The sequence below is a fragment of the Lemur catta genome, chromosome 15 (genome assembly GCF_020740605.2).
Source record: "Lemur catta isolate mLemCat1 chromosome 15, mLemCat1.pri, whole genome shotgun sequence".
NCBI lineage: Eukaryota > Metazoa > Chordata > Mammalia > Primates > Lemuridae > Lemur > Lemur catta.
In genome coordinates this window covers 47,743,489-47,755,997 of record NC_059142.1, presented here as the reverse complement: position 1 = coordinate 47,755,997, position 12,509 = coordinate 47,743,489, and the positions used below count along the sequence as shown (strand labels likewise).

The 12,509-nt window shown below is 30.5% G+C and overlaps 1 protein-coding gene across 5 annotated transcripts in view; it reads left to right on the top strand.

Moving 5' to 3' along the window:
* ABCA5 (ATP binding cassette subfamily A member 5) overlaps positions 1-12,509 on the top strand; it is a 78,805-nt gene that overhangs the window by 52,896 nt on the left and 13,400 nt on the right. For all 5 annotated transcript variants that reach the window (XM_045569524.1, XM_045569523.1, XM_045569526.1 and 2 more), the window contains 7 exons: positions 1,764-1,965; positions 4,061-4,230; positions 6,319-6,446; positions 6,878-7,015; positions 7,647-7,760; positions 11,117-11,287; positions 12,247-12,360. In XM_045569524.1, coding sequence (XP_045425480.1) covers positions 1,764-1,965; positions 4,061-4,230; positions 6,319-6,446; positions 6,878-7,015; positions 7,647-7,760; positions 11,117-11,287; positions 12,247-12,360 — 1,037 coding nt within the window. The remainder of the gene's footprint in view (positions 1-1,763; positions 1,966-4,060; positions 4,231-6,318; positions 6,447-6,877; positions 7,016-7,646; positions 7,761-11,116; positions 11,288-12,246; positions 12,361-12,509) is intronic.

The following is a 12,509-nucleotide window of genomic DNA, read 5'->3' as shown; positions in this document are numbered from 1 at the left end:
TTTAAGAGTTGAGGTTCTGAAAATATATGTTTTGCAGGAATGATGGCTGATGATTAAAATCATTGTGAGACCAAAGTCAAGAGTAAGCTGAATATTCCATCATGAAATAAACTTCTGTCATGCTAAACTAAATCGGAAACTTTATAAAAAATTATTACTAGAATTTTATTTATTATTCATGGTTTTGGTAGTCAAATTTAAAAGGATTGGCCTTGTTGTATGGAAACAGTAATTTGTCAGAATTGCAAACTCTAAGATTTCTCCTATGGAATACATTTATGATACCAGATCCTCATTTTTAAATGTGGTCCATGGAGAAGCAGTGTATTTTGGGGTTCTTCATTTTTCTCCTGTTATTATGTCTGGATCAAAGACGATTTATCTGAAAAGTGACTGTCTGTGATTTTGTGGTTTTTCTTTCTTTTAAAATTTTGAAGTGATGAAGCTGGCATTCTGCTTTTAATTCACCCCCACAAATTGTGGAAGAATCTGAAATAAAACTTTTTATTGAAAGTCTTCATGGAATTAAATAACTAAAAATGAAATAAAGCCTTCAGAAATTTGTTTTGTTTAATATTATGAGTGCTAGTATGTGTATTGGGCCAAAAGTTATAGTGTTCTTTCTAATGTTGTCTAACTGGTACACTCTCTTTAATATTTGCATTAATAGTCAATGTCTGTCTATATCTACAGTTCTGAATGTCTGTTTTTGATTTTAAAATGAAGTCATCAATTGTGTAGCATTTTATTCTTATCATTAAATAAATATACATTTGTACTTTAATTGGTAGAATTTCAACATAAAATACATAAAGAAATTTTTATTCCCAATATATTTAGAATGTTTAACTGTAATTGAAAATGTGTGTTAAATATTAAAAGTAATTTGAACAACATACCTTATTCACATCACCAAGGTTGCTGTGTCCTTTAAGTGTTATGTTAATAATCTATATGATCACACTACCAGTGATCCTGCACAACTTCAGGAATGCCAGGAAATGATATTGAAATAGGCACTTGGCTCTTAACTCTTCCACAGACTACAGATGAAGTTGAAGGGCAGATTTTGGCTAAAAATTAAGCTTGAAGCTAAATTTTAATAGAGAAACCAAGTGAAGCCAGGAGAGGTCTCTCAGACATGGAGATGAAAGAGAAGTTAAGTGTTTGATGAAAATATGATGCTAGGTTGTAGTCACAGAGGAAAAGTTCACATAGAAGTTGAATATTACACAGTTGTGGAGATAACAAGATCTTAAATATGGGCATGCATCAGGACATTTTTGGACTAGAGGAGCTATACAGTATGTCCCTTTTGCGTCTGGCTTCTTTTACTCAATATTGTGTTTGTGAGGTTTAACCATATTGTTACATGTAGCTACACAGTTGTTTGTTCATTTCTATTATTTTATACTATTATAGGCATATTTCACAACTATTCACCTGTTGTAGACATTTGGGTTCTTTCCAGTTTATGAGTATTCTGGGTAGGGCTCTTCTAAGAATATTCTTATGTATGTGTTTAGGTTAACCCTATATGTATACCTTTGTTGGGTTTGTACCTAATGGGGATTTCCTGGGTCATAAAGTTATGCATATGCTAAGCTTTAATAGGTACTGCCAAAATATCAGAGTTTCGTTTGTTCTGCATAATCACCAAAACATGTGCTTCTTTAAAATTTACATGCTTCAGAAAGATTTTCATCTTAGTAAAGGAATATACTAAAATTTTCTTTTTGTTTTACTTTGTTTTGGCAAATTAGATTATAGTGTATTTACTCAGCAGCCACCAGATGAAGAAATGGATTCAAAATCTTTTGATGAAATGGAGCAGAGCTTACTTATTCTTTCTGAAACCCAGGCTTCTCTAGTGAGCACCATGAGCCTTTGGAAACAGCAGATGTATACAATAGCAAAGTTTCATTTACTTACTTTGAAACGTGAAAGTAAATCGGTGAGATCCGTGTAAGTATAATCATCACTCTTCTGCCTGATGAATTTTTTAAGGATACAAATTGGATTTATCATCTTAATTTTTAAAATGTGGACATCTGTAAATAATCTATATTGTTTTGAAAGATTGCAACTATAATTTCAGTGTCAGAGAAAAAAATTATGCTTATGATAATCTCATCCCTTAGAGCCTTACTCTTTTAAACTAGCATTTATTTTCTCATCTACAAAATGAGGAAGTGACGAATGATATTCTCTAATTATATAATTTAAATTTTATTTTGCATTTATATTTTTTCAGTATTTTTGCATCTTATGTTTATAACCACTTTTTATAAATAGCAGGAAAAGGAAATTTTATCCTTATTTATCAGATGAAGAAACTGAAATATAAAGGAGGCTATATATTAATAGCTAGTAGGTCTGGGATAAGAATGACATCCTTTTAAGATAGCTTTAGCCCCTCTGAGTAAGGTTTCCCTAGGGTGCTAGGCATTGAATTATTTGGAAATAACCATTAACTACTTTCACATACATAAAACTATCTTGTTAGATCCAAAATGGTAGTAGTAGGAATAAAACTTAAGAATAAGAATGTTGTTGTATATTTGAAATACGCTAAATTTATTTGCTCTTTTGACCAAATTTATTTGTTATCAAACAAATGCCAATCAAATATCTGATTTATTCCTGTGTAAGCATTACTGAAAAAAATGTTTATTTAAATCAGCATGTTTAGCTTTATTTAATTGAACATCACTCTCATAAAATACTCCCTGAAAAACAAAGTATCTTAGTCAGCTTGGAGTGCCATAACAAAATACCATAGACTGGGAGGCTTAAACAGTGGAAATTTATTTTCTCACAGTTCTGCTGGCCAAAGGGCTGAGATCCGAATACCAGTATGGTGAAGGCTGTTTTCCTGGCTTGTAGAAGCCCACCATCTTGCTGTGTGTTCACATGACCTTTTTGTTTGCACTCGTCTGCATTCTCTGGAATCTCTTTTTGTAAAGGCACTAATCTCATTATGAGGGCCCCACCATCCTGACCTTATCTAATCTAAATTGTCTTCCACAGGTCTTACCTCCAAATACTCCAGATATTGGGGGTTAGGGCTTTAACATACAAATCTGGAAGGGTACAAACATTCAGTCCATACAAAAAGTGTTCTGTGGTCAAATACATTTGGGAAATATTACATATTATATTCCTTATGTTAAGGAATCATTCATTAGCATATAAAACACATGAGAGATTGTACAGAAATTGTTTCAACTTTTTTTAACCTGGAGTTTCCAAATATTATTTAATCATGATTTTTTTTAACCTAAAATACATATTAACTTATTACGGAACTGGATTTCAATGCATTATGCTTTTGGAAATGCTGACTTACATATACTTGTAACAATTTAAGAATTATTTTTAAAAAAATATGGGGTACCTGAAAAATTATAAATTGCTAAATAAAGTGTAATGATCTAAGCTCTCCAGTGACTTGTTGTAACACTTATCACATATAATGTAGAGATATTTTGTCAGATAAGTAGCTGTCTTCCAGATAGAAGGGCACTGTAGTAGACTTGCTTTGCCTCCCTAGAGGAGACATGGCAGTTATAACATGATTAAATTGTGATTAGGATGAAATTTCAAAGATAATTATTCGAAGTTTTACTGTATTTCTATTTGTTTATATCTAAAATATTTTTGTTAATATATGAAAAGTAAATGGTTAAAATAGAGGCAGGGCAGGAAATATTTCCTTCAGGAGTATAGAGACAAATATTTAAGACATAATGTCTGGTTCTTTAACAGTTATAATCACATGTTTATATGCCCTGTGAAACTTTAAGAGTGACTTTGATCTAAAATATACTTTTATAACTTGTAATTTCGTCTTAAAATATTGGCTTTTTCTCCAATATTGTCATGAGATCATTTTGGGGAATAGAATTTCTATTTTTTTTTAAGATTTTTTTTCTTTTTTTGTTGGTTTTTTCAAAGATTATCTTTTAATGGGGTTTTAAATCTATACCAATGTGAAGGAAGATTTTTTAATACATTTACATAAAAATATACCTTGAACTCCTTTTTTTTTTCTTTTCAGGTTGCTTCTGCTTTTAATTTTTTTTGCAGTTCAGATTTTTATGTTTTTGGTGCATCACTCTTTTAAAAATGCTGTGGTTCCTGTCAAACTTGTTCCAGACTTGTATTTCCTAAAACCTGAAGATAAACCTCATAAATACAAAACAAGTCTGCTTCTTCAAAATTCTACTGGTGAGAGTGTGTGAAGGTCTGTGAATGAGTGTTGGGTGGGGTATGAGGTTGAGGGGTAGATACAGGTCAGAGATTTGGATTTTAGAAATATATTTAAGGTAAAGACATGGTTTGTATGAAATCTAAATTAAGTTAAATACTTATTGATGCCAAAGAATATATTACAGAAATGAAATTACAAAAATGAAATATATTGTTGTAAGTGTAAATGAAAGTTTTAAATATCCTAATTTATACTGTGCATATTCATAAAATTCCTTTTTTTAATAGCAACATTATTCTTAGCATGTTCTATCTCAAAGCTCATAAGTGAAATATACTTAAGTTGAAAAATCCTTTTTAGAAGAGTTACAGTATATAATATTTATGCAGTTACATATCTACATAGAAATGTTTAATCTTTCAAAGACAATCTGAAGAATTAGTTAAAACTAGGAAAAATAAGCATTAGATATAAATATCTATAATCAAGTACATTAGATTTGTAATTGATATTTTTGGATATTCTATTGACATTCTTACTACATAATTTTCAAATATGGAAAAAATTTTTTCAAAACATATGCACTTGACCAAAGCTCAAAAATAAAAAAACTGACATAGGAATCTGACTTTCAAGGTATTAAAACCTAGTATGAAATTTTATTCATACATGATCAGTTGTTCATACAACATTCCCCATTTAAATAGATAACTTGTAGTCCTAAGGTTCTTGAAGACAAAATCAAGATTAGCTAACTCTGGCAAATTTACAACAAAACAAAAGATTTAGCTTAACTTAATCTTGCTGAAATACATTAGAAAGTTGCATTTTATATAACCTTTTCTATGATCACAAACTCTTTGGGATTTAACACTTCCTAACACTTCACCTATATTCTAGTATTTTTCCTCTTTGATTCGCTATTAACTAAAGCGCTTTGCCTAGTGTTAAAATAATAAGCATGGTGTTAGGGATGATTATAAATTAAAATTCACTATTAAAATCTGGTGCTTAATATCTTACATATATATGTACATATGGTACATATAGAATATTCATTAGTATGTTCTTTCTGGGGAAGATGCCGTTAGTGATAGAAAATTACTCTTGAATAGAAAATGTTACGTTTTTCAAATTTTTCTTTCATTAGAATTCTTGTTTTTGGTTTTATGTTGCTAAAATGTAATACTGCATGGAACCTTATACTGTGATAATTGTGACTTTTTTTATGTGTCTGGGGGAATTGTACGTGTATCTCAAATCTTTCTGTTTTGGGTTCATTCTCACTGAACTGCAGAAATTCTAGTATTTTCAAAGTTTGTCTCTTTCATTATGCTTTTATATTCTTAAGAGTTGCTTGCTTATATATTCCATATTTCCTAGCCTTGTTGCTGGTCCATAATAAAACCACTGTTCCTTCAGTAATCACTAGCCTCTGTGTGTATGTATACATTGGGTAGTATCTTACCATTCTTGCAGAGATGCCACAGGTGATATGATTCTTTCAGTTATAATATAGCTCTCTTCTCTGAATACATAGCCACTCTGGCAGGCTAGAGATAAGAGATCAGTAGTAGTAAAATCTAGGGAGTGATGTTACCACACCTTGTCCTATACCCTTCTGAGCTCAACAGGTTATCTTGTTACCCAAAATTGTCAAATAGATTTTAGTCTCACTATTTAACTGAATTTTATATATTATAGCTTAGTTTTCAATGTGCATAAATAGTTGTAGCAGCAGTAGCAGCTAAAATTTGCACAATTGCTATGTGCCAGGTTCTGTCCTAAACCCTGTGTATATACTCATTTAATTCTCATGACCACTCTATGAGGCAGATCTACTTATTTTCCCCATTTTACAAAAGAGGAAACTGAGGTCTTAGAGCATCTAGGTAACTTGGTTGCAGGACAAATAGTCTAAGTGGTACAACTTGGATATGAAACCAGGCTGACTGGCTCTAGAGCCAATGTTTTTAATCACGTTTTAGCTAATGAGAACAAGATACTTCTCTAAAAATAAAGTGATCTTCCCAATGTTATTAAAAACCTATGTTTGTTTCTCATTTAAATTAATTCTTTATTATTTGCTTATTTTCTAACACCAGACTCGGATATCAGTGATCTTATTAGCTTTTTCACAAACTGGAACATTATGGTGACAATGTTTAATGACAGTGACTATGTATCTGCTGCTCCCCATAGTGCAGCTTTAAATGTGATGCAATTAGAAAAGGTAAGACTGATGCATGTGAATGAACACTCATTTGAAAGTTAAAGTTACAAAAAATTGAAATATTTCTTCTAAAATTAGTCATTTGCTGATTTGACCTCATTAGTTAGAAATTAGATTTTACTTTTGGAAATAGCTAGCTATGTTTATTTATGATATATTCTATGTCTTGATGGATGACCAATATATTATAGAAAGCTACAGGGAATCTAATTTTTATATTATGTACTCGTTTAAAATATCAAAATATGTGCACATTCCAAACCAGATTGTCTTTATCTGTCATTGAATATTATTTCTATGATTTGTTGAGGCAGCTTTTCGGTACAGTTAATGAGAATTAACCTAATTGATGAGGAAAGCTTGATAATAGTAATAATATATCTATGTATATTTATGTATAGTATGTAATAAATCTCCTTTTTTTATTGTAGGACTATGTTTTTACAGCAGTTTTCAACAGTACTATGGTCTATTCTTTACCTGTATTGATGAATATAATTAGTAACTACTATCTTTATCATTTAAATGTGACTGAAACCATCCAGATCTGGAGTACCCCATTCTTTCAAGTAAGTAAATGTAGATATAGATAAAACTTCATATGCATATCATAGATGTAGTAACTATTAAAAGCCAATCAATAGTAAACAAAATCTGTGGAAATTAATTTTGTGAGGTTTTCTAGTCTTCTTAAAACTTGAGTGGGGATAATTTACATCAAGGTGTTTAGGATTCCCCAGTATTAGTTTGCTTCAGAATTAAGGAGGTTCTTTTTTTGGTACATATATTTTAAAGCATAAGTATTTTTAATAGTAATCATAAAAGAAAAATTAAAATATTTTTAAACAACAAAGATCTTTCTCAGATATTATCATTGCATAGGCTCCTTGGTACACATGCTAATTGCTTTTCAGATACATTATTGTTTTTTATTAATAAATAGAGTAGCTTAATTTATATGCCAGATAAGAAAATGGAAGTACAATGATTTGCTCAGAATCAAATAGCTGTTTAATAAGTGGTAGAGCTGGTAGTGTAATCTACTATAATCTGTTATTTTTCCACTGGTTCTTTCAGAAACTGTGCCTAGGATAGATATTCTAATGTGTTCTTTCTGAGGTTTTGGTATTCTTTTAGGATGTACTAAGATGATATAAAATGGTTCTCAGTTCCATTTTTTATTCTGTGGTTGTTTTTCAGGAAATTACTGACATAGTTTTTAAAATTGAGCTATATTTTCAAACAGCTTTGCTTGGAATCATTGTTACTGCAATGCCACCTTACTTTGCCATGGAAAATGCAGAGAATCATAAGGTAATGACTCAGTTAAAAAAAATTACAGATATGGTTTGCTAATAATAAATGTCATATAGAAAATAACCTATTTGCACGATGCAAGTCTTAGTAAAATTATTTTAGGAATAAGTAAATGGAGTATAAATGCATTTATTATAATTTTTATTATAATAGTGATAAATAGTATTTATTTCTTGAGACTTGGTACATGCTTTAAAAATAAATCCTCTAATCCTTACAACATTATGAGGTAAGTTTTGTATTACCCACTTTATAGATTGGGAAATTGAATATGGGAGTGTTCCTGTGTTCATACAAGTTCCCCAGGTTGACTCATCTTGTTTTAATGGTGGATCTGGGAACTGACTAATCTTTATTAATATATTCTTAACTGGCACAGTAACCTGCCTCTCCCATTTAACCTTTAATAGAGTGTATTGAATGGTAAAGACACCATTGGTAGCTGAAAAAGAAATATAGATGAAAAATGATTGTTATCCGTAGGGCCTTGGAAAAATTGCTAAGTATTAATATACAGAGGTTCTTTGGTATTCTTTCACTTTCTTTTCTGAACCTGTCTTTTTATTGTCCTACAGGCCCATAGTGATCTTGTACAGTCTTTTGGCTGTTCAAAGCCTTCTACTTTTCCACTCTGTGGAAATTATATCTTACTCCTCTAATCAACATTCTTATCCTCTCCATGGATGATCTTAATTCAGTGAAAACAAGTTTGTCTAAGTTTGTTTACAGAGTGTGCTGACTAAAGAGCTTCATTATATTTAATAAATTTTAATAAAAATAAATTCAAATTCCAACAAAAATTTTATTGTAAATAAATTTGTTTAGTATAAAAGTAACTCGAGTCTCAGTATTTTAAAATAATATTCATTTTTTATAGTGATTTAGAAAATATAGAAAAGTATAAAGAAAATAAAAATTTGTAATCCCCCCACCACTCAAAGATAAAACTTACTGGACGTTTATGTTTTTTCTTTTTTGTTTCACCTTCAGTGTTTGTTTTGTTTCTTTGTTTTTTTGTTTTTTCTGAGACAGGCTCTCTCTTTGTCACCCCAGCTAGAGTGCAGTGGTGTCATCATAGCTTACTGCAACCTCTAACTCCTGAGCTCAAGCAGTTCTTCTGCCTCAACTGAGTAGCTGGGACTATGGGTGCACGCAACCATGCCTGGCTAATTATTATATTTTTTGTAGATACGGGGTCTCGCTCTTCTTCAGGCTGGTCTCCAACTTCCTCACCTCAAGCACTCCTCCCACCTAGGCCTCCCAAAATGCTAGGATTACAGGCATGAGATGAGCCACCATGCTTGGCCTTCAGTGTTTTTTATTAAACTTTTTTATTTTTGAGACAGGATCTGGCTCCGTCACCCTTGGAGTGCAATGGCATCATCGTAGCTCACTGCAACCTCAAAGTCCTGAATTCAAGCGACCCTTCTGCTAGGATATTATAGGTGTGAGCCACCATGCCTGGCCTTTTATAATAATTAAAGTTTTTATTTTGAGATAATTGTGGATTCATACTCAGTTGTAAGAAATGATAGATCCTGTGTCTTCTTTACCAATTTTATCCCAATAATAGCGTCTTATAAAATTATAAAAAAATCACGAGAATATTGGCATTGATTGTTTCAGTCAAGGTACAGAACATTTCCATCACTAAAAGATCCCTTCCATTGTGTTTTATAGCCATTTCTCTTTGTGACCTCTAGCAACCACTAATCTTTTCTCCATTTCTGTAATTTTGATACTTCAAAAATGTACAAATAGAGTCACATTTATACATTTTCTCCATATATAAATGGAGAAAACTCCAAAAATGGAGTTTTCTTTTGGGATTGACTTTTTTCATGAAGCAGAATTCCTTGGAAATTCATCCAATTTCTATGTATCAATAGGCCATTCCTTTTTATTGCTGAGTAATAGACCATGGTAAAGATGTACCACAGTTTGTTTAACCATTTGCCTGATGAAGAACATCTGGATTGTTTCAGTTTTTGATATTGTAAATTGCTGTGAACATTGGCATACAGATTTTTGTGTGAACATAAGTTTTAATTCCTCTTGGTTAAATGCCAAAGAGTGCAATTGTTGAATTGTATTGTGTTTAATTTTAGAAGAAATTGCCAAATTATTGGCAATAATTTGAAATCCCATTTTATATTCCTACCAGCAATGTATGATGACAAAAGCTTGAATTATCCAAAATAATTGTATTTGATTTGGATTGTTTTTATACTTATATTCAAATTTACTATGTCAGATGTACCTGTAACTCATTAAAGATAAAACTTGCCCATTTTTTTGATTTACCCTCTTCTGCTTAACTAATCCCTTATCTCACTCTACGACCAACTCTTTCATATAATTTATATATATAATTAATGTATGTATATATATATACATTTTATCTATATTTTATAGGTAACAAAAATCAACTGAATAAAATTGTTAGGTATTTGGAAGTGATAGTTTTAAAATTTCAAATTAAATTGTGAGAGCATGAGGTAGGAAAACTATGATCATTTAAGTTTACTATTAATAATACATGAAAATGCTATTTATTTGTGGTAAAAATAATGCCTTTTATTTATGTACTACCCCTGTGTACATGAAAGGCTTTCAAATGGATTGTCTATGTATAAAGTTTCACACTTAAAATGAAAGCCCTATGTAAATCCAGAGGGTACTGAGCAATTTGTTAGTATTTTCATGAAAGTTTAATTTTTAAAAGTGAGAATCTTTTTTTCTGTTAAACATATCTTTCCATCTATTTTCACAGATTTTCAAAAAAGCAGCAATATTTTGGCTACTCACTGTTTGCACAGCTATAACCCTCGTGACACCTTTCACTTTATTTCAGTCTTAACGTTTCTTACACATACACATTTCTGCTTTACAGGTTTTTGCCTTGTTGCTTATGTTCCATCAGTTATTCTGTTCACTTATATTGCTACTGTACTCTGATTCTTAAAAATTTGGTTGAAATTGTTACATCTTGGAAATAATGAGCCCATCAGGGAATTTATATTTAGTATGAGGAGGACTTTTTTTTTTTTTTTTATTGCAACTCTTCATGGGGGTATAAAACCTCAGGTTACATACATTGTCCGTGTCCCGCCCATCCCCCTGATATTACCTATAGGCCTGGAATGTGACCTTTTTTGTTTAGTTGATACGTTATGAATGTATAGGTAAGTCAAAAATAGTAAAACTAACATTTATTTAGTACACTGTAATTAAAAACAGCAAACACATTGAAAAAAAAGAAATCTACAATAATTTACTAGTTTTTTATTTGTATATAAATGTCTAAAATTTTAATCAAATTTAATCAAAAATTTTTTTCCTTTTTTTTTTAGATCAAAGCTTATACACAACTTAAACTTTCAGGTCTTTTGCCATCTGCGTATTGGATTGGACAAGCTATAGTTGATATCCCCTTATTTTTTGTTGTTCTTATTTTGATGTTAGGAAGCTTATTTGCTTTTCATTATGGATTATATTTTTATGCTGTAAAGTTCCTTGCTGTGGTAAGTTAGCATCAGTTGTACTCATGCTATTTATAGATAAAATATTATTTTAAAAAACTGTAAGCCTGGCAAATGGTTGAATAATTTGGTTATTAATTTTTTTAAAGAAAATAGAGCAAGTATCTATTGTATATAATATATGTAATCACTTCAATTTATACCACTATGTATAATTTTGTAAAACAATAGATTACTACTATTTCACAATAATTTCTTGAAACAGATTATTTTTCACGTAGACTGCCTACTTGTGTGTAATCAGGAATACTTAAACGTATTCCTTCCTTAAAATGTCTTTCTTGGTGGTTCTTATGCCTGAACATAATTTCACAAAGAATAAGCTCTTATTCCATAATTTAAAATATCGCTTAAAATACCAAGGAAGAATTGGATTCACATTCATGTTCACATGTAAATGACTGACTAATAGACATTCTCATTGATGATTTTTATAGGAAAAAGAAAATAGAGCTAGGTGTGAGATATTAGTGCTGAATGTGGACTTATCAATTTTGCTAGAGATCATACTGACTTCATATATTAATTTCTACCATATATAATAATAAATGTTTTCCTGAAAACTACAAAATATATTAAGTGCTGTATATTAAAACAGTAGCTAATAGTTGAATGAGAGAGATAAAGTTGTAACCAGCTATACTTCCTGTTTATAACAAAATGAGAGATGGTATTTTACTTGGTATAACAAACGGTAAATAGTGTTCAGTTTAAATGACCGTATTAGTATTCATAAGTTAAAAGAATGACTATTATTCATTTAGTAGAAGTGTGGATAATAACCTTTCAAGTAACTGCAGTTTCAGTTTTTGGAATGATTTGTTGAGGAATAAAAGTTGAAGAATAATTATTCCTTAATATTTTAATATGACTAGTATTTCATATCATGTGTTGCTAGTTATTCATATTTTTACATAAACATACACATTTCTGATTTACAGGTTTTTTGCCTTATTGGTTATGTTCCATCAGTTATTCTGTTCACTTATATTGCCTCTTTCACCTTTAAGAAAATTTTAAATACCAGAGAATTTTGGTCATTTGTCTATTCTGTGGTAAGTCATATTTTTTATTATTTCAGCTTTTCATAGCTTATATAGAAATCATAAACTCTTCCTACTTATATTAAACAATGTTACATGTCTTTTTTAAGTGCAGAATTTAGATAGAGAGCTGGCAGCATTTTTTGCATGTATATTTGTCT